At 40.3% G+C, this 23,597-nt stretch overlaps 1 protein-coding gene across 3 annotated transcripts in view; it reads right to left on the bottom strand.

Annotated features, from left to right (window-relative positions):
* LOC311068281 (uncharacterized protein) overlaps nt 1-22,769 on the bottom strand; it is an 85,283-nt gene extending 62,514 nt beyond the window's left edge. For 2 of the 3 annotated variants that reach the window (XM_084090625.1, XM_084090626.1), the window contains exon 1: nt 22,186-22,769. In XM_084090625.1, the coding sequence (XP_083946751.1) occupies nt 22,186-22,365 (180 nt within the window). In that variant the 5' untranslated portion in view covers nt 22,366-22,769. The remainder of the gene's footprint in view (nt 1-22,185) is intronic. The other variant, XR_014603358.1, reaches the window with a different exon arrangement.
* Between the last annotated feature and the right edge of the window lie 828 nt (nt 22,770-23,597).

Below are 23,597 nucleotides of genomic sequence, written 5' to 3'. Positions count from 1 at the left end.
TGCTAAGCTAGCTTAATGCTAATGTAGCTTATGGTTATCCTGATAGCTCTAGAGCCACATTAGAAAGAATGGCATCTGGTTAGCATGCTAACCAATTATTATGCTAAGGTAACTGGCATAAGGCAACATACACAGGCTAGGTCAAATTCGGAGATGAATATCTCAGGAACGGTAGCGAATATCAAAAATCTGTTCAGTCATTTCTGTGCAGCTCAGTCCAAAGAACATCTGATCAAATTTTGGACAAAATTGAGTAAGATTTGAAGGAGGAGTAGCGAAAAAACTGTTTTTCATTTGTTCCAATATGGCGGATAGTCACATTGTTGGAAAATGACAAATGAGATATCGACGGAATCGGCATAAGCCAAAGAATGTAATGACATAAAGAAATCAAAATTTGAACAATATTTACAAAAGTTATAAGCGTTTTTACAAAAGACCTTATATCTCTGGAACACTAGGTGGCGCTGTGCTCAATCTTCTCATGTACTTTCAGGACATTGTGTCGATGATCCATACTAAATTTTGTGAAGATATGTCAAATAGTTTAAAAGTTATTGCAAATTATGACAAAATTCAAAATGGCGGACACGTGGTACATCCCATCCTGGCAAAATCGGTATGCATGGATTTGGCATGACCCAAGGAATCCATAGATACCACATTTATGATTTTCTGACAAACTGTTCAAAAGTTATTGACCAAAATAGCTATTTTCCATATCTCATGACCCGTAGGTGGCGCTGTTCCCAACTTTGGCACGGACCCTCAAACAATGCTTCCAATCAAGTGTATCAATTTTTGTTTCGATTGATCAAACTTTGGCCGAGATACAGCCTCTACACCAATTTTGGGTCAACCTCATTAAGTTTGCGACATCATAACTTTTGAACAAAGATGAATAAAAAAAATCTGTTCAGTCATTTCTATGCGGCTCAGTCCAAAGATCATTTGAGCAAATTTTGGACAAAATTGGACAAATTTTGAAGGAGGAGTAGCGAAAAAACGGAATACTGTACTTTACAAAATGGCTACTACTGTAATGGGCGGAGTCTTAATGTAAGCTATTGATTTTGATCACCATGATGAGATGAATCAAGTGTACTAAGTTTTATTTCTCTAGATCAAAGGGTTCAAAAGTTATAACCATTTCAATGTTGAATTTTTGAACTGGTGGTGGCGCTATAGAGTTGGTCCTAGAGACACCAAATTTGGTCCAATTACTATTCATGGCTATCTCTACAACTGTGCCAAATTTCATCATTTTCCTATGTACGGTTCATAGGGCTGCCATAGACTTCCATTGGCGGAAGAAGAAGAAGAAGAAGAAGAAGAAGAATAATAATAATAAGAAAACTAACAGATACAATAGGTGCCTTGCCCCTTCGGGGCTTGGCCCCTAAATATAGCTGCAAGCAGCAATACGGGGCCAAGCCCTGCAAGGCAGAGCAAGCAACAGCCGCTGTAGCGCAATGCGGAGCCAGAAGAGCAAAACATCAGAAATTTAATGTACATCAAGCACAGTAAGCACATCAATTACAGCAGCACAGCTAGCATTTAAGCACCAACAGCAGTGCAGAGCCGGAAGGAATTTAAATTATTATTTTATACACAATTTCAAAGTCGCCCCACACTGGTCTCGAACCCACGACCACAATGGTTCGGGATTCATGACGCATGGTTGAACCACTTGCGCCACCCAGAGGACATGTTTTACAAAGCTGCAGAGGAGAGGCTTCAGTGTGTGAATGAGCACACAAAATCATGTTAACGAGATTAGCATGCTAAGCTAACTTAATGCTAATATAGCTTATGATGTGGTACATCCAATGCTGGCAAAATAGATATCCTCAGATTCGACATGACGCAAGGAATCGATAGACACCAATTTTATGATTTTGTGACAAACTGTTCACAAGTTACAGCCTCTGAACCAATTATGGGTCGACCTCATTAAGTTTGCGACATCATAACTTTTTTTTTTTCCACTATAGCAAAAAAATCGGGGACAGTACTTTTATGCGGCTCAGTCCAAAGATCACTTGAGTACATGTTTGGACAAAATTAGACCAATTTTGAAGGAGGAGTAGCGAAAAAACTGTTTTACATTCGCTCCAATATGGCGGCCAGTCACATTGTTGTAAAATAACATATGAGATATCGTTGAAATCGGCATAAGCCAAGGAATATATTGACATAAAGAAATCCAATTTCAAGCAATGTTGGCAAAAGTTATAAGCGTTTTTTCAAAAAACAATGATATCTCTGGAACACTAGGTGGCGCTGTGATCAAACTTCTCATGTACCTTCGGGCCATGCAAATGACGATCCATACCAAATTTGGTGAAGAAATTTCAAATAGTTTAAAAGATATTGCAAATTATGTCAAAATTCAAAATGGCGGACACGTGGTACATCCCATCATGGCAAAATCGATATCCACGGATACGTCATGACCCAAGGAATCGATAGACACCAAGTTTATAATTTTCTGACAATCCGTTCACAAGTTATTGGCCAAAATATGCATTTTCTATATCTCATGACCCATAGGTGGCGCTGTTCCCAACTTCTGCATGGACTCTCAGATCAAGCTTGCAATGAAGCGTACCAATTTTCGTTTCGATTGATCAAAGTTTGGCCGAGATACCGCCGCTGAACCAATTTTAGGTCGACCTTGTTAACTTTGCGACGTCATAACTTTTGATCAGAGAAGAATAAAAAAAATCGGGGACACTATTTTTATGCGGCTCAGTCCGAAGATCATTTGAGCACATGTTTGGACAAAATTAGACCAATTTTGAAGGAGGAGTAGCAAAAAAACTGCATACTGTACTTTTCAAAATGGCCACTACTGTAATGGGCGGAGTCTTAATGTAAGATATTGGTTCTGATCAGCATGATGAGATGAATCAGGTGTACTAAGTTTCATTTTTCTAGATCAAAGGGTTCAAAAGTTATAACCATTTCAATGTTGACTTTTTTAACTGCTGGTGGCGCTATAGAGTTGGTCCTAGAGACTCAAAAATTGCTACATTTACTATTCATGGCCATCACTACAAGTGTGCCAAATTTCATCATTTTCCTATGTACGGTTCATAGGGCTGCCATAGACTCCCATTTGCGGAAGAAGAATTGTTATTCTGACAATAACAATTGCTAATATAGCTGCAAGCAGCAATACGGGGCCAAGCCCTGCAAGGCAGAGCAAGCAACAGCCGCTGTAGCGCAATGCGGAGCCAGAAGAGCAAAACATCAGAAATTTAATGTACATCAAGCACAGTAAGCACATCAATTACAGCAGCACAGCTAGCATTTAAGCACCAACAGCAGTGCAGAGCCGGAAGGAATTTAAATTATTATTTTATACACAATTTCAAAGTCGCCCCACACTGGTCTCGAACCCACGACCACAATGGTTCGGGATTCATGACGCATGGTTGAACCACTTGCGCCACCCAGAGGACATGTTTTACAAAGCTGCAGAGGAGAGGCTTCAGTGTGTGAATGAGCACACAAAATCATGTTAACGAGATTAGCATGCTAAGCTAACTTAATGCTAATATAGCTTATGATGTGGTACATCCAATGCTGGCAAAATAGATATCCTCAGATTCGACATGACGCAAGGAATCGATAGACACCAATTTTATGATTTTGTGACAAACTGTTCACAAGTTACAGCCTCTGAACCAATTATGGGTTGACCTCATTAAGTTTGCGACATCATAACTTTTTTTTTCCAGTATAGCAAAAAAATCGGGGACAGTACTTTTATGCGGCTCAGTCCGAAGATCATTTGAGTACATGTTTGGACAAAATTAGACCAATTTTGAAGGAGGAGTAGCGAAAAAACTGTTTTACATTCACTCCAATATGGCGGCCAGTCACATTGTTGATAAATAACATATGAGATATCGTTGAAATCGGCATAAGCCAAGGAATATATTGACATAAAGAAATCAAATTTCAAGCAATGTTAGCAAAAGTTATAAGCGTTTTTTCAAAAAACAATGATATCTCTGGAACACTAGGTGGCGCTGTGATCAAATTTCTCAGGTACCTTCGGGCCATGCTAATGATGATCCATACCAAATTTGGTGAAGAAATTTCAAATAGTTTAAAAGATATTGCAAATTATGACATCATTCAAAATGGCGGACACGTGGTACATCCCATCATGGCAAAATCGATATCCACGGATTTGTCATGACCCAAGGAATCGATAGACACCAAGTTTATAATTTTCTGACAAACTGTTCATAAGTTATTGGCCAAAATATGCATTTTCCATATCTCATGACCCGTAGGTGGCGCTGTTCCCAACTTTGGCATGGAACCTCAGATCATGCTTCCGATGAAGTGTACCAATTTTCGTTTCGATTGATCAAAGTTTGGCCGAGCTATAGCTTCTGAACCAATTTTGGGTCGACCTCGTTAAGTTTGCGACGTCATAACTTTTGATCAGAGAAGAATAAAAAAAATCGGGGACAGTACTTTTATGCGGCTCAGTCCGAAGATCATTTGAGTACATGTTTGGACAAAATTAGACCAATTTTGAAGGAGGAGTAGCAAAAAAACTGCATACTGTACTTTTCAAAATGGCCACTACTGTAATGGGCGGAGTCTTAATGTAAGATATTGGTTCTAATCAGCATGATGAGATGAATCAGGTGTACTAAGTTTCATTTTTCTAGATCAAAGGGTTCAAAAGTTATAACCATTTCAATGTTGAATTTTTGAACTGCTGGTGGCGCTATAGAGTTGGACCTAGAGACTCAAAAATTGCTACAATTACTTTTCATTACCATCACTACAAGTGTGCCAAATTTCATCATTTTCCTATGTATGGTTCATAGGGCTGCCATAGACTTCAAGAGGAGGAAGAAGAATAATAATAATAATAAATATAGCTGCAAGCAGCAATACGGGGCCAAGCCCTGCAAGGCAGAGCAAGCAACAGCCGCTGTAGCGCAATGCGGAGCCAGAAGAGCAAAACATCAGAAATTTAATGTACATCAAGCACAGTAAGCACATCAATTACAGCAGCACAGCTAGCATTTAAGCACCAACAGCAGTGCAGAGCCGGAAGGAATTTAAATTATTATTTTATACACAATTTCAAAGTCGCCCCACACTGGTCTCGAACCCACGACCACAATGGTTCGGGATTCATGACGCATGGTTGAACCACTTGCGCCACCCAGAGGACATGTTTTACAAAGCTGCAGAGGAGAGGCTTCAGTGTGTGAATGAGCACACAAAATCATGTTAACGAGATTAGCATGCTAAGCTAACTTAATGCTAATATAGCTTATGATGTGGTACATCCAATGCTGGCAAAATAGATATCCTCAGATTCGACATGACGCAAGGAATCGATAGACACCAATTTTATGATTTTGTGACAAACTGTTCACAAGTTACAGCCTCTGAACCAATTATGGGTCGACCTCGTTAAGTTTGCGACATCATAACTTTTTTTTTCCAGTAGAGCAAAAAAATCGGGGACAGTACTTTTATGTGGCTCAGTCCGAAGATCATTTGAGTACATATTTGGACAAAATTAGACCAATTTTGAAGGAGGAGTAGCGAAAAAACTGTTTTACATTCGCTCCAATATGGCGGCCAGTCACATTGTTGAAAAATAACATATGAGATATCGTTGAAATCGGCATAAGCCAAGGAATATATTGACATAAAGAAATCAAATTTCAAGCAATGTTGGCAAAAGTTATAAGTGTTTTTTCAAAAAACAATGATATCTCTGGAACACTAGGTGGCGCTGTGATCAAACTTCTCATGTACCTTCGGGCCATGCTAATGATGATCCATACCAAATTTGGTGAAGAAATTTCAAATAGTTTAAAAGATATTGCAAATTATGACATCATTCAAAATGGCGGACACGTGGTACATCCCATCATGGCAAAATCGATATCCACGGATTTGTCATGACCCAAGGAATCGATAGACACCAAGTTTATAATTTTCTGACAAACTGTTCATAAGTTATTGGCCAAAATATGCATTTTCCATATCTCATGACCCGTAGGTGGCGCTGTTCCCAACTTTGGCATGGAACCTCAGATCATGCTTCCGATGAAGTGTACCAATTTTCGTTTCGATTGATCAAAGTTTGGCCGAGCTATAGCTTCTGAACCAATTTTGGGTCGACCTCGTTAAGTTTGCGACGTCATAACTTTTGATCAGAGAAGAATAAAAAAAATCGGGGAGAGTACTTTTATGCGGCTCAGTCCGAAGATCATTTGAGTACATGTTTGGACAAAATTAGACCAATTTTGAAGGAGGAGTAGCAAAAAAACTGCATACTGTACTTTTCAAAATGGCCACTACTGTAATGGGCGGAGTCTTAATGTAAGATATTGGTTCTAATCAGCATGATGAGATGAATCAGGTGTACTAAGTTTCATTTTTCTAGATCAAAGGGTTCAAAAGTTATAACCATTTCAATGTTGAATTTTTGAACTGCTGGTGGCGCTATAGAGTTGGACCTAGAGACTCAAAAATTGCTACAATTACTTTTCATTACCATCACTACAAGTGTGCCAAATTTCATCATTTTCCTATGTATGGTTCATAGGGCTGCCATAGACTTCAAGAGGAGGAAGAAGAATAATAATAATAATAATAATAAGAAAACTAACAGATACAATAGGTGCCATAGCCCCTTCGGGGCTTGGCCCCTAATAATAAGAAAACTAACAGATACAATAGGTGCCATAGCCCCTTCGGGGCTTGGCCCCTAATAATAATAAGAAAACTAACAGATACAATAGGTGCCATAGCCCCTTCGGGGCTTGGCCCCTAATAATAAGAAAACTAACAGATACAATAGGTGCCATAGCCCCTTCGGGGCTTGGCCCCTAATAATAATAATAAGAAAACTAACAGATACAATAGGTGCCATAGCCCCTTCGGGGCTTGGCCCCTAATAAGAAAACTAACAGATACAATAGGTGCCATAGCCCCTTCGGGGCTTGGCCCCTAAATAGCTGCAAGCAGCAATACGGGGCCAAGCCCTGCAAGGCAGAGCAAGCAACAGCCGCTGTAGCGCAATGCGGAGCCAGAAGAGCAAAACATCAGAAATTTAATGTACATCAAGCACAGTAAGCACATCAATTACAGCAGCACAGCTAGCATTTAAGCACCAACAGCAGTGCAGAGCCGGAAGGAATTTAAATTATTATTTTATACACAATTTCAAAGTCGCCCCACACTGGTCTCGAACCCACGACCACAATGGTTCGGGATTCATGACGCATGGTTGAACCACTTGCGCCACCCAGAGGACATGTTTTACAAAGCTGCAGAGGAGAGGCTTCAGTGTGTGAATGAGCACACAAAATCATGTTAACGAGATTAGCATGCTAAGCTAACTTAATGCTAATATAGCTTATGATGTGGTACATCCAATGCTGGCAAAATAGATATCCTCAGATTCGACATGACGCAAGGAATCGATAGACACCAATTTTATGATTTTGTGACAAACTGTTCACAAGTTACAGCCTCTGAACCAATTATGGGTTGACCTCATTAAGTTTGCGACATCATAACTTTTTTTTTCCAGTAGAGCAAAAAAATCGGGGACAGTACTTTTATGCGGCTCAGTCCGAAGATCATTTGAGTACATATTTGGACAAAATTAGACCAATTTTGAAGGAGGAGTAGCGAAAAAACTGTTTTACATTCGCTCCAATATGGCGGCCAGTCACATTGTTGAAAAATAACATATGAGATATCGTTGAAATCGGCATAAGCCAAGGAATATATTGACATAAAGAAATCAAATTTCAAGCAATGTTGGCAAAAGTTATAAGTGTTTTTTCAAAAAACAATGATATCTCTGGAACACTAGGTGGCGCTGTGATCAAACTTCTCATGTACCTTCGGGCCATGCTAATGATGATCCATACCAAATTTGGTGAAGAAATTTCAAATAGTTTAAAAGATATTGCAAATTATGACATCATTCAAAATGGCGGACACGTGGTACATCCCATTATGGCAAAATCGATATCCACGGATTTGTCATGACCCAAGGAATCGATAGACACCAAGTTTATAATTTTCTGACAAACTGTTCATAAGTTATTGGCCAAAATATGCATTTTCCATATCTCATGACCCGTAGGTGGCGCTGTTCCCAACTTTGGCATGGAACCTCAGATCATGCTTCCGATGAAGTGTACCAATTTTCGTTTCGATTGATCAAAGTTTGGCCGAGCTATAGCTTCTGAACCAATTTTGGGTCGACCTCGTTAAGTTTGCGACATCATAACTTTTGATCAGAGAAGAATAAAAAAAATCGGGGACAGTACTTTTATGCGGCTCAGTCCGAAGATCATTTGAGTACATGTTTGGACAAAATTAGACCAATTTTGAAGGAGGAGTAGCAAAAAAACTGCATACTGTACTTTTCAAAATGGCCACTACTGTAATGGGCGGAGTCTTAATGTAAGATATTGGTTCTAATCAGCATGATGAGATGAATCAGGTGTACTAAGTTTCATTTTTCTAGATCAAAGGGTTCAAAAGTTATAACCATTTCAATGTTGAATTTTTGAACTGCTGGTGGCGCTATAGAGTTGGACCTAGAGACTCAAAAATTGCTACAATTACTTTTCATTACCATCACTACAAGTGTGCCAAATTTCATCATTTTCCTATGTATGGTTCATAGGGCTGCCATAGACTTCAAGAGGAGGAAGAAGAATAATAATAATAATAATAATAAGAAAACTAACAGATACAATAGGTGCCATAGCCCCTTCGGGGCTTGGCCCCTAATAATAATAAGAAAACTAACAGATACAATAGGTGCCATAGCCCCTTCGGGGCTTGGCCCCTAATAATAATAAGAAAACTAACAGATACAATAGGTGCCATAGCCCCTTCGGGGCTTGGCCCCTAATAAGAAAACTAACAGATACAATAGGTGCCATAGCCCCTTCGGGGCTTGGCCCCTAATAAGAAAACTAACAGATACAATAGGTGCCATAGCCCCTTCGGGGCTTGGCCCCTAAATAGCTGCAAGCAGCAATACGGGGCCAAGCCCTGCAAGGCAGAGCAAGCAACAGCCGCTGTAGCGCAATGCGGAGCCAGAAGAGCAAAACATCAGAAATTTAATGTACATCAAGCACAGTAAGCACATCAATTACAGCAGCACAGCTAGCATTTAAGCACCAACAGCAGTGCAGAGCCGGAAGGAATTTAAATTATTATTTTATACACAATTTCAAAGTCGCCCCACACTGGTCTCGAACCCACGACCACAATGGTTCGGGATTCATGACGCATGGTTGAACCACTTGCGCCACCCAGAGGACATGTTTTACAAAGCTGCAGAGGAGAGGCTTCAGTGTGTGAATGAGCACACAAAATCATGTTAACGAGATTAGCATGCTAAGCTAACTTAATGCTAATATAGCTTATGATGTGGTACATCCAATGCTGGCAAAATAGATATCCTCAGATTCGACATGACGCAAGGAATCGATAGACACCAATTTTATGATTTTGTGACAAACTGTTCACAAGTTACAGCCTCTGAACCAATTATGGGTCGACCTCATTAAGTTTGCGACATCATAACTTTTTTTTTCCAGTAGAGCAAAAAAATCGGGGACAGTACTTTTATGCGGCTCAGTCCGAAGATCATTTGAGTACATATTTGGACAAAATTAGACCAATTTTGAAGGAGGAGTAGCGAAAAAACTGTTTTACATTCGCTCCAATATGGCGGCCAGTCACATTGTTGAAAAATAACATATGAGATATCGTTGAAATCGGCATAAGCCAAGGAATATATTGACATAAAGAAATCAAATTTCAAGCAATGTTGGCAAAAGTTATAAGTGTTTTTTCAAAAAACAATGATATCTCTGGAACACTAGGTGGCGCTGTGATCAAACTTCTCATGTACCTTCGGGCCATGCTAATGATGATCCATACCAAATTTGGTGAAGAAATTTCAAATAGTTTAAAAGATATTGCAAATTATGACATCATTCAAAATGGCGGACACGTGGTACATCCCATTATGGCAAAATCGATATCCACGGATTTGTCATGACCCAAGGAATCGATAGACACCAAGTTTATAATTTTCTGACAAACTGTTCATAAGTTATTGGCCAAAATATGCATTTTCCATATCTCATGACCCGTAGGTGGCGCTGTTCCCAACTTTGGCATGGAACCTCAGATCATGCTTCCGATGAAGTGTACCAATTTTCGTTTCGATTGATCAAAGTTTGGCCGAGCTATAGCTTCTGAACCAATTTTGGGTCGACCTCGTTAAGTTTGCGACGTCATAACTTTTGATCAGAGAAGAATAAAAAAAATCGGGGACAGTACTTTTATGCGGCTCAGTCCGAAGATCATTTGAGTACATGTTTGGACAAAATTAGACCAATTTTGAAGGAGGAGTAGCAAAAAAACTGCATACTGTACTTTTCAAAATGGCCACTACTGTAATGGGCGGAGTCTTAATGTAAGATATTGGTTCTAATCAGCATGATGAGATGAATCAGGTGTACTAAGTTTCATTTTTCTAGATCAAAGGGTTCAAAAGTTATAACCATTTCAATGTTGAATTTTTGAACTGCTGGTGGCGCTATAGAGTTGGACCTAGAGACTCAAAAATTGCTACAATTACTTTTCATTACCATCACTACAAGTGTGCCAAATTTCATCATTTTCCTATGTATGGTTCATAGGGCTGCCATAGACTTCAAGAGGAGGAAGAAGAATAATAATAATAAATATAGCTGCAAGCAGCAATACGGGGCCAAGCCCTGCAAGGCAGAGCAAGCAACAGCCGCTGTAGCGCAATGCGGAGCCAGAAGAGCAAAACATCAGAAATTTAATGTACATCAAGCACAGTAAGCACATCAATTACAGCAGCACAGCTAGCATTTAAGCACCAACAGCAGTGCAGAGCCGGAAGGAATTTAAATTATTATTTTATACACAATTTCAAAGTCGCCCCACACTGGTCTCGAACCCACGACCACAATGGTTCGGGATTCATGACGCATGGTTGAACCACTTGCGCCACCCAGAGGACATGTTTTACAAAGCTGCAGAGGAGAGGCTTCAGTGTGTGAATGAGCACACAAAATCATGTTAACGAGATTAGCATGCTAAGCTAACTTAATGCTAATATAGCTTATGATGTGGTACATCCAATGCTGGCAAAATAGATATCCTCAGATTCGACATGACGCAAGGAATTGATAGACACCAATTTTATGATTTTGTGACAAACTGTTCACAAGTTACAGCCTCTGAACCAATTATGGGTTGACCTCATTAAGTTTGCGACATCATAACTTTTTTTTTCGAGTATAGCAAAAAAATCGGGGACAGTACTTTTATGCGGCTCAGTCCGAAGATCATTTGAGTACATGTTTGGACAAAATTAGACCAATTTTGAAGGAGGAGTAGCGAAAAAACTGTTTTACATTCACTCCAATATGGCGGCCAGTCACATTGTTGATAAATAACATATGAGATATCGTTGAAATCGGCATAAGCCAAGGAATATATTGACATAAAGAAATCAAATTTCAAGCAATGTTAGCAAAAGTTATAAGCGTTTTTTCAAAAAACAATGATATCTCTGGAACACTAGGTGGCGCTGTGATCAAATTTCTCAGGTACCTTCGGGCCATGCTAATGATGATCCATACCAAATTTGGTGAAGAAATTTCAAATAGTTTAAAAGATATTGCAAATTATGACATCATTCAAAATGGCGGACACGTGGTACATCCCATCATGGCAAAATCGATATCCACGGATTTGTCATGACCCAAGGAATCGATAGACACCAAGTTTATAATTTTCTGACAAACTGTTCATAAGTTATTGGCCAAAATATGCATTTTCCATATCTCATGACCCGTAGGTGGCGCTGTTCCCAACTTTGGCATGGAACCTCAGATCATGCTTCCGATGAAGTGTACCAATTTTCGTTTCGATTGATCAAAGTTTGGCCGAGCTATAGCTTCTGAACCAATTTTGGGTCGACCTCGTTAAGTTTGCGACGTCATAACTTTTGATCAGAGAAGAATAAAAAAAATCGGGGACAGTACTTTTATGCGGCTCAGTCCGAAGATCATTTGAGTACATGTTTGGACAAAATTAGACCAATTTTGAAGGAGGAGTAGCAAAAAAACTGCATACTGTACTTTTCAAAATGGCCACTACTGTAATGGGCGGAGTCTTAATGTAAGATATTGGTTCTAATCAGCATGATGAGATGAATCAGGTGTACTAAGTTTCATTTTTCTAGATCAAAGGGTTCAAAAGTTATAACCATTTCAATGTTGAATTTTTGAACTGCTGGTGGCGCTATAGAGTTGGACCTAGAGACTCAAAAATTGCTACAATTACTTTTCATTACCATCACTACAAGTGTGCCAAATTTCATCATTTTCCTATGTATGGTTCATAGGGCTGCCATAGACTTCAAGAGGAGGAAGAAGAATAATAATAATAATAATAATAAGAAAACTAACAGATACAATAGGTGCCATAGCCCCTTCGGGGCTTGGCCCCTAATAATAATAAGAAAACTAACAGATACAATAGGTGCCATAGCCCCTTCGGGGCTTGGCCCCTAAATATAGCTGCAAGCAGCAATACAGGGGCCAAGCCCTGAAGCAGCAGCAACTCTCCCCATCACTCCCCTCCCTGCCCCTCTCCTGATCCCTGCCCCTCTCCTGACCCCTGCCCCTCTCCTGCCCCCTCTGCCCCTCTCCTGCCCTTCCTTGAATTTTTGAACTGGTGGTGGCGCTATAGAGGTGGTCCTAGAGACTCTAAAATTGGTCCAATTGCTATTCATTACAATCACTACAAGTGTGCTAAATTTGAAAAAAAAAAAAAACAGCTGTTTTAGTAGTACAAGTGAAAATGAACTCAATATGAAGATGTTTTATATAAATTTGCTGCATGTTATATTTATGGAGATCCTTTCTCAGATACACATCATGTGTGGAACTAAAACAACTTTTCCACCACTTAAGGCCACAGTACCTCTTCAGTCTGGACATGTGCCACACAGGAATCGAACCCACGACCGTAATGGTTCGGGATTCATGACACATGGTTTAACAACTTGCGCCACTCAGAGGACGTAAATTTCAAAGCTGCAGAGGAGAGGCTTCAGTGTAAGAATAAGCACACAAAAACATGTTAACGAGATTAGCATGCTAAGCTAGCTTAATGCTAATGTAGCTTATGGTTATCCTGATAGCTCTAGAGCCACATTAGAAAGAATGGCATCTGGTTAGCATGCTAACCAATTATTATGCTAAGGTAACTGGCATAAGGCAACATACACAGGCTAGGTCAAATTCGGAGATGAATATCTCAGGAACGGTAGCGAATATCAAAAATCTGTTCAGTCATTTCTGTGCAGCTCAGTCCAAAGAACATCTGATCAAATTTTGGACAAAATTGAGTAAGATTTGAAGGAGGAGTAGCGAAAAAACTGTTTTTCATTTGTTCCAATATGGCGGATAGTCACATTGTTGGAAAATGACAAATGAGATATCGACGGAATCGGCATAAGCCAAAGAATGTAATGACATAAAGAAATCAAAATTTGAACAATATTTACAAAAGTTATAAGCGTTTTTACAAAAGACCTTATATCTCTGGAACACTAGGTGGCGCTGTGCTCAATCTTCTCATGTACTTTCAGGACATTGTGTCGATGATCCATACTAAATTTTGTGAAGATATGTCAAATAGTTTAAAAGTTATTGCAAATTATGACAAAATTCAAAATGGCGGACACGTGGTACATCCCATCCTGGCAAAATCGGTATGCATGGATTTGGCATGACCCAAGGAATCCATAGATACCACATTTATGATTTTCTGACAAACTGTTCAAAAGTTATTGACCAAAATAGCTATTTTCCATATCTCATGACCCGTAGGTGGCGCTGTTCCCAACTTTGGCACGGACCCTCAAACAATGCTTCCAATCAAGTGTATCAATTTTTGTTTCGATTGATCAAACTTTGGCCGAGATACAGCCTCTACACCAATTTTGGGTCAACCTCATTAAGTTTGCGACATCATAACTTTTGAACAAAGATGAATAAAAAAAATCTGTTCAGTCATTTCTATGCGGCTCAGTCCAAAGATCATTTGAGCAAATTTTGGACAAAATTGGACAAATTTTGAAGGAGGAGTAGCGAAAAAACGGAATACTGTACTTTACAAAATGGCTACTACTGTAATGGGCGGAGTCTTAATGTAAGCTATTGATTTTGATCACCATGATGAGATGAATCAAGTGTACTAAGTTTTATTTCTCTAGATCAAAGGGTTCAAAAGTTATAACCATTTCAATGTTGAATTTTTGAACTGGTGGTGGCGCTATAGAGTTGGTCCTAGAGACACCAAATTTGGTCCAATTACTATTCATGGCTATCTCTACAACTGTGCCAAATTTCATCATTTTCCTATGTACGGTTCATAGGGCTGCCATAGACTTCCATTGGCGGAAGAAGAAGAAGAAGAAGAAGAAGAAGAATAATAATAATAAGAAAACTAACAGATACAATAGGTGCCTTGCCCCTTCGGGGCTTGGCCCCTAAATATAGCTGCAAGCAGCAATACAGGGGCCAAGCCGCTGTAGCACAGTAGGGCTGTAGCGCAATGCGGAGCCAGAAGAGCAAAAACAGCAGAAATAGAATGTACATGAAGAACAGATGGGTTCAGAGGTACAGATAGGATGAAATCAAAATGAACAAAAGTTCTGATGAGAACAAACACAGAATGTAGAAAAAACACATTTCTAATCCCAGTGTTAGAAACATTAGTACAGCTTTTACCCAGATGATAAAGGAGTTCAAATGACAATTTTATAATTGCCCCACACTGGTCTCGAACCCACGACCGGAATGGTTCGGGATTCATGACGCATGGTTGAACAGATTGCACCACCCAGAGGACTTGTTTTACAAAGCTTCAGAGCAGAGGCTTCAGTGTAAGAATAAGCACACAAAATCATGTTAACGAGATTAGCATGCTAAGCTAGCTTAATGCTAATGTAGCTTATGGTTAACCTGATAGCTGAAGAGCCACATTAGAAAGAATGGCATCTGGTTAGCATGCTAACCAATTATTATGATAAGTTAACTAGCATAAGGCAAAAAACACAGGCTAGGTCAACTTTGAAGATGAATATCTCGGGAACGGTAGCGAATATCAGAAATCTGTTCAGTCATTTCTGTGCGGCTCAGTCCAAAGATCATCTGATCAAATTTTGGACAAAATTGAGCAAGATTTGAAGGAGGAGTAGCGAAAAAACTGTTTTTCATTTGTTCCAATATGGCGGATAGTCACATTGTTGGAAAATGACAAATGAGATATCAACGGAATCGGCATAAGCCAAGGAACATAATGACGTAAAGAAATCAAAATTTGAACAATGTTTTCAAAAGTTATAAGCATTTTTGCAAAATACCTTATATCCATGGAACACTAGGTGGCGCTGTGTTCAATCTTCTCATGTACCTTCATGACAATGTGTCAATGATCAATGCTAATTTTTGTGAAGATATGTCAAATAGTTTAAAAGTTATTGCAAATTATGACAAAATTCAAAATGGCGGACACGTGGTAGATCCCATCCTGGCAAAATTGGTATCCACGGATTTGGCATGATGCAAGGAATCCATAGATACCACATTTATGATTTTCTGACAAACTGTCCAAAAGTTATTGGCCAAAATAGCAATTTTTCATATCTCATAACCCGTAGGTGGCGCTGTTCCCAACTTTGGCATGGAACCTCAAACCAAGCTTCTGATGAAGTGTACCAATTTTTGTTTCGATTGATCAAACTTTGGCCGAGATACAGCCTCTTAGCCAATTTTGGGTGGACCTCGTCAAGTTTGTGACACCATAACTTTTGAACAAAGATGAATAAAAAAAATCTGTTCAGTCATTTCTGTGCGGCTCAGTCCAAAGATCATTTGAGCAAATTTTGGACAAAATTGGAGAAATTTTGAAGGAGGAGTAGCGAAAAAACGGAATACTGTACTTTACAAAATGGCTACTACTGTAATGGGCGGAGTCTTAATGTAAGCTATTGATTTTGATCACCATGATGAGATGAATCAAGTGTACTAAGTTTTATTTCTCTAGATCAAAGGGTTCAAAAGTTATAACCATTTCAATGTTGAATTTTTGAACTGGTGGTGGCGCTATAGAGTTGGTCCTAGAGACACCAAATTTGGTCCAATTACTATTCATGGCTATCTCTACAACTGTGCCAAATTTCATCATTTTCCTATGTACGGTTCATAGGGCTGCCATAGACTTCCATTGGCGGAAGAAGAAGAAGAAGAAGAAGAAGAAGAATAATAATAACTAGAATGTACATTTCCTGAAGAAAATGTGAAGTGGTGCTTGCAGTGGCAAAATTCGCCACTGGGCAGATGCTAACACAATTGACATGTTGTGATACCATGATATACCATATTTTAACATTATTTACCACGATTTACCATGTTTCTAAGATGATGTACTACGATTTACCACATTCCAGCATGATTTACTATGATTAACATGTTGTTAGAATGATGCTAGCAGGAATAGCATGTTGTTAGCATGATTAGCATGTAGCTAGCATGCTTTTAACAAGATGCTAGCATGATTAGCATGTTGCTAGCATGCTTTTAACAAGATGCTAGCATGATTAGCATGTTGCTAGCATGCTTTTAACAAGATGCTAGCATGATTAGCATTTTGCTAGCATGTTTTTAGCTAGATGCTAACATGATTAGCATGTTGTTAGCATTATGCTAGCTTGATTAGCATGTTGCTAGCATGATTAGCATGTTGCTAGCATTATGCTAGCTTGATTAGCATGTTGTTAACATAATGCTAGCATGATTAGCATGTTGCTAGCATGATGCTAGCTTGATTAGCATGTTGTTAGCATAATGCTAGCATGATTAGCATGTTGCTAGCATGATGCTAGCTTGATTAGCATGTTGCCAGCATGATGTTAGCTTGATTAGCATGTTGCCAGCATGTTTTTAGCAAGATGCTGTTGCCAGGTGGTTGCTAGGGTGTTCTGGGTGGTTGCTATGGTGTTGTTAGGCAGTTGCTAAGGTGTTCTGGGTGGTTGCTAGGCAGTTGCTAGGGTATTCTTGGTGGTTGCTAGGCAGTTGCTAGGGCGTTGCTAGGTGGTTGCTAGGGTGTTCTAGGTGGTTGCTATGGTGTTGCTAGGCAGTTGATTTGGTATTATGGGTGGATGCTAGGGCGTTGCTAGGCAGTTGCTAGGGTGTTCTGGGTGGTTACTAGGCAGTTGCTAGGTGTTCTGGGTGGTTGCTAGGCAGTTGCTAGGGTGTTCTGGGTGGTTGCTAGAGTTTTTTGGTGGTTACTAGAGCGTTTCTAAATGTTGCTAGGGTGTTCAGGGTGGTTGCTAAGGTATTTTTGGTAGTTGCTATGGTGTTACTAGGTGGTTGGTAGTTGTCAAATATGGTTACTATGGAGTTTTTATAGAGTTCTTAAAATCTTTAATAACGAGTGCCTTCAGTACGGCACTCGGCCTGCGGCCTCGTGCCTATGGCCGAATAGGCACAAGGCATGGAGTGATTTCGCAAGGCCACGAGTGTAATATTGCTTTAAAAAATAAAATAAAAATAAAAAAATGTTTTTTTTTGGTTTAGGGTGGTTGCTAGGGAGCTCTTAGTGGTTGCTAGGGTGCTGAAACTGGTTGCTAGGGTGTGGCTATGAAGATTTTAGGCCATTACTTATTGGCTGCTTGATAATATAAATCCTCTGAGGGAGAGAGAGAGAGGGAGAGACGCAGGGGTGTCAGGCCCTTTGGAGTGGTGTGTGTGTGAAAACGTCGGTTGGGATTCAAATATTTTTAGAACTCCCAATGTAAAGTCAATGGGACTTTTTTGGCCGCTTTTTCGTCCGCTGTGCGAACATCGTACACCCGATCGCTTAGAAAAGTCATAGCACACCTCTCCTCAATGAGCCGGTCGATTAGACCCCTCACTCAGGGGTCTGTGACAAACGGTGCGGGGCGAGTTTCGCGCCAAACTTTTGTGTGGAAGAATAATAATAAGAAGAACTAGAATGTACATTTCCTGAAGAAAATGTGAAGTGGTGCTTGCAGTGGCAAAACTCGCCACTCGGTTGCTAGGGTGTTGTACATGATTGCATACGAGCCAACAACCATGTCTGTACGATGTTCTGGTGCAGAGATATGGCTTATTCATGTTGTTCAGGTGGTTGCTAGGGTGTTCTGTGTGGTTGCTAGGGTATTCTGGGTGGTTGCTATGGTGTTCTGGGTGGTTGCATGGTGTTGCTAGGCGGTTGCTAGGGTATTCTGGGTGGTTGCTAGGGCGTTGCTAGGGTATTCTGGGTGGTTGCTATGGTGTTGCTAGGCGGTTGCTAGGGTATTCTGGGTGGTTGCTATGGTGTTGCTAGGCGGTTGATAGGGTATTATGGGTGGTTGCTAGGCGGTTGCTAGGGTATTCTTGGTGGTTGCTAGGGCGTTGCTAGGCAGTTGCTAGGGTGTTCTGGGTGGTTGCTATGGTGTTGCTAGGCGGGTGCTAGGGTATTCTAGGTGGTTGCTACGGCGTTGCTAGGCAGTTGCTAGGGTGTTCTGGGTGGTTGCTATGGTGTTGCTAGGCGGTTGCTAGGGTGTTCTGGGTGGTTGCTAGGGCGTTGCTAGGCAGTTGCTAGGGTATTCTGGGTGGTTGCTAGGCGGTTGCTAGGGTATTCTTGGTGGTTGCTAGGGCGTTGCTAGGCAGTTGCTAGGGTGTTCTGGGTGGTTGCTATGGTGTTGCTAGGGTATTCTGGGTTGTTGCTAGGGCGTTGCTAGGCAGTTGCTAGGGTGTTCTGGGTGGTTGTTATGGTGTTGCTAGGCGGTTGCTAGGGTATTCTGGTGGTTGCTAGGGCATTGCTAGGCAGTTGCTAGGGTATTCTGGGTGGTTGCTATGGTGTTGCTAGGCGGTTGCTAGGGTATTCTGGGTGGTTGCTAGGGTATTCTTGGTGGTTGCTAGGCAGTTGCTAGGGTATTCTGGGTGGTTGCTAGGGCGTTGCTAGGCAGTTGCTAGGGTGTTCTGGGTGGTTGCTATGGTGTTGTTAGGCAGTTGCTATGGTATTCTGGGTGGATGCTAGGGCGTTGCTAGGGTGTTCTGGGTGGTTGCTAGGCAGTTGCTAGGTGTTCTGGGTGGTTGCTAGGCAGTTGCTAGGATGTTCTGGGTGGTTGCTAGAGTTTTTTGCTGGCTACTAGAGCATTTCTAGACGTTGCTAGGGTGTTCAGGATGGTTGCTAAGGTATTTTTTTAGTTGCTATGATGTTACTAGGTGGTTGGTAGTTGTCAAAGATGGTTACTATGGAGTTTTTATAGAGTAATTAAAATCTTTAATAACGAGTGCCTTCTGTACGGCACTCGGCCTGCGGCCTCGTGCCTATGGTCGAATAGGCACAAGCATGGAGCAATATCGCAAGGCCACGAGTGTAATATTGCATTAAAAAATACAAAAAAATTAAAAAAAAAATTTTTTTTGGTTTAGGGTGGTTGCTAGGGAGCTCTTAGTGGTTGCTAGGGTGCTGAAACTGGTTGCTAGGGTGTGGCTATGAAGATTTTAGGCCATAAGTTATTGGCTGCTTGATAATATAAATCCTCTGAGGGAGAGAGAGAGGGAGAGACGCAGGGGTGTCAGGCCCTTTGGAGTGGTGTGTGTGTGAAAACGTCGGTTGGGATTCAAATATTTTTAGAACTCCCAATGTAAAGTCAATGGGACTTTTTTGGCCGCTTTTTCGTCCGCTGTGCGAACATCGTACACCCGATCGCTTAGAAAAGTCATAGCACACCTCTCCTCAATGAGCCGGTCGATTTGATGCCTCACTCATAGGTCTGTGACAAACGGTGCGGGGCGAGTTTCGCGCCAAACTTTGTCCAGAATAATAAGAATAAGAATAATAATAATAAGTATGAGCAATAACAATAGTGATGCTTTTAAAAAAGCACCACTAATAAGAAAACTAACAGATACAATAGGTGCCTTGCCCCTTCGGGGCTTGGCCCCTAATAATAAGAAAACTAACAGATACAATAGGTGCCATAGCCCCTTCGGGGCTTGGCCCCTAATTATTTTACTTCCATATGGATTCACTGACCGAAAGGGTTGAGGAACTAAACTCTGCAGGACAGCGGCCCTCCAGGACCGAGATTGGTGAACCCTGCTCTAAACACAGTCGGTTATGTCTTAAATAAAGGAGAACTCCGGTGTCGTGCCGAATTTCTACCCCCGCCAAATTATTACCCCCCTAGTATTGGTAGGTTTAGATTAGTTGTGGGGGAGGGGTTTGGATTAGGGGAGGGGTTAGGATTAGGCAATCAGGTACTGACTTCAACGAGGGGGGTAATAATTTGGCAGGGAGTCGAAATTCGGCACAACACCCTGTCAATTTTAACATTGAGCTCATTTTTTTGTCAATTTGGAGTGCTGTCAATACAGAGAACAACGACAAAAATCGGTGTTGCCTACACCGTGTTATCCTCTTTTTAAAATTTGCACCCTGTTGACTTCAATGGGGCAATATTTAAACCTGCTTTTAGCCTCTTAACGTCCTTGATGTGTCATTACAAGTGCACAGGTCATGTGAGGGATTCCTTCAGAGTGAACACGAGTGAATCTGACTGCAGTAGATGTGAAAGAAATGGATAAAAATGATGTTATTTAAGCCAGCGCAAATAAATACCTGTGTTTACATCCTGTTTTCGGTTGAAGTCCAAAGTAGTCGATTGTCGAGTTCACGCGCATAGGTTTAGTTACCTATGATCACGCGCGTGAACTCGAACAGTAAATGAGGGAGAAAAAGTTAAAATCTGATGCTGCACAAAAACTAACAATGCATCAAAACCAATGTTGTTTCTAATCTTTGACATGTCCGAGACTGTGATAAAAGGTAAAAAAAATTCCAGTCCACAATCACATTTTATATTGAAAATGAGTCATTTTGTGTGTGTTTTTTCCCAAATCAGTGACATCATTTACGAATTTGGCAATTAAAGAGTTAAAATCCTGATTTTTTTTTTAAACATTTAGTATTTTTGAGCAGGACTGAGGTTGATTAATAGATTTATGCAAAAAAAATTGAAAAAAATATTTATCTGATATATTTTTACAGCAGTTTAAAGTAGTGGCTGTTTTCAGCCACAAACATAACGAAAGGGTAGTAAATTTGCCCACAGTGTACTGTTGAGTTTTTGAAAAATTTCAAAGCATTTTCCCAAAATATGTGTCAAAATAAGATTTGTCACCAAAAATCATTCCATTTGCTGAAACACAGAGAAAGTTATGGCCAAATTTAGACTAAAAAATACCCCATAGTGGATGAAAACATCCCCAACAGCACATAAGGGTTAATACTTTTTCAATCCCATTCCACAAAGTCAACCTATAAAATGGGAATGATCCAAAAAAAATATATTAACAAATCAAAATATCTTTTCAAGTCACACTGCAAACTCTGGGACGTGTTTCTCTTTTCCAATCTCAGGAATGCTCCACAGTTGTTGGATGCTTTTTCTACACGCTCTGGCCCATATAGGCAACAATATTTGTCTTTAAAACTAGAAATGTCCAAACTTTTGACTGGTATTGTACTGTGCACATTAAAAAGGCCTATCAAGTGTTTGAATCTTTTCTTTTCTTTTAGTAAATAGTAAAATAGAGTAATAGTGTTTAGTATAACATAAAACATTAATTTGACAGTCACAAACACCATTTGAGTAATCTTTGGTAATTAAATATGATTATTGATATTTAATATTATCGACAAAATAGTTTTTATAGGCCTATATTTTCTGTACCTTAAAAACTATAACTTAAAAATATTATGATTTTGGTGAGACTCTCATTCTCAAGTTTTGAGAACTACATGGAATATCATGAAGAAATTAAACGTTTCATTAATAAAATATTCCACCCCATCTGGTCATGTTTGCCCCATTTACGCATTCCATGGTTAATTTGGATTGAAGGCCAGCCTGGTGTCATTTGGATGGGGGTCTCCGGCATTTCCAATGCGCATCGCTCAACCTGCAAGCAACACACATGGCATTACGCATCCCCAAAACGCGCACAAAATTACCTTGGTCAGCTGTGCGATCTTCTTGCTCATCTTCAGGTGGAGGTCCTGCGTGTATTCGAGGGTTAAACCGGACGGGAAGGACGTGCTGGTGGATGTTGAAGTGGAGGTGCTGTTATATTTCCCCGTCGAAGCGCTGCCAGCGGGGTTGTAGTAATGCTGCCAGCCCGCTCCAGTCGCCATCTTCACGATATTATATTACTATGGCTGTAATATAAAGACTGTAATGGCAAATGGTAAAGGCAGATGATCCTTCGATCCCGATAGAGCAAAATAATGGAGTGACAGTGAAGGCGTTAATCCACAAGAGTCATTATTTCTTCACCCGGATTAAAATCATCTGCTCCTATTGTAGTCTGTTAGATGAGAGAGTTTAACCACACATTTCGTTGGTTTCCTTGCTTCTTGTGAATTGACAGTAGATGTATAGATAGATTTACGATGACGTCACATTTCTCCTGCAACTCCTTACGGCGCCATCTTGTGTGTCAAGTGGGTCAAGCGTTTGTGTTACGGAGCATGATAATATCCTTAATCGGCATTATTCTGAACATGAAAATCATACGATTATTCTCCGTTTGGCTAGAGTTAATGTTCAGTGCTGCTCTTGTGAACATTTAGAGGTTTTGTGCTCTGGAGATGTGGCACTTTATCTAATCATTTCCAAGATGGGCTAGCTAAATGCGCTAGCTCTCATCGGCTGTCAAATCGCTGTACCCAGGCGGCTACTATCGACCAGTGGCGCCTCCCAGGGGGGGCCGCGGCCACCCCCAAAATGACACTGGCCACCCCATTGGCCCCCCCAACCAGAAAGAGTGGAGTTTTTAGTATAGTGATTTTATTTTATAAATTAACATAGACATTAATGAAACACTATATTAAAAAATTAAAATAATAAACTTGTATTATATGAACTGTATAATACGCTCTCAACCTCTCCCCCTCTTTACGTGCATTGCGGCAACTTCGCGCACTTACACGTGCAGCCGCCAGCCGCAATACCGCGAAGCATGCAGCACATGGTTCGTTCAAGTTCAGGAGGATCAAGCATGCAGGAGAGGAAACTTATAATGTAAGTAAAACTTGGTTTTCGTATGTCATATAAAAATTCTGTCATTAATTGCTCACATTCGTGTCATTTCTAAACGTGTAAGACCTCCGTTCATCTTCAGAATGCAAATTAAGACAGCAGAGTATGACGTTCAAGGCCCAGAAAAGTTTCTAGATGATCGAAAAAGTAGTCTATGTGACATCAGTGGTTAAACTGTAATTTTACGAAGCTATACGAGCATACTTGCGCAAATAAAACAAAAATAACAGCTTTATTCCACATTTTCATCTCTGTCTGCGTCACTTGCATGTGTTGGTGGTGGCGCTGACCGACTCGATAACGTAGATTTCATACAGCGTGAGTC

This window comes from Abramis brama, assembly GCF_963993115.1.
Source record: "Abramis brama genome assembly, chromosome: 18".
In the NCBI taxonomy this organism is placed as follows: Eukaryota; Metazoa; Chordata; class Actinopteri; order Cypriniformes; family Leuciscidae; genus Abramis; species Abramis brama.
The sequence above is the reverse complement of the archived record's forward strand: the minus strand, read 5'-3'. Positions and strand labels throughout refer to the sequence as shown.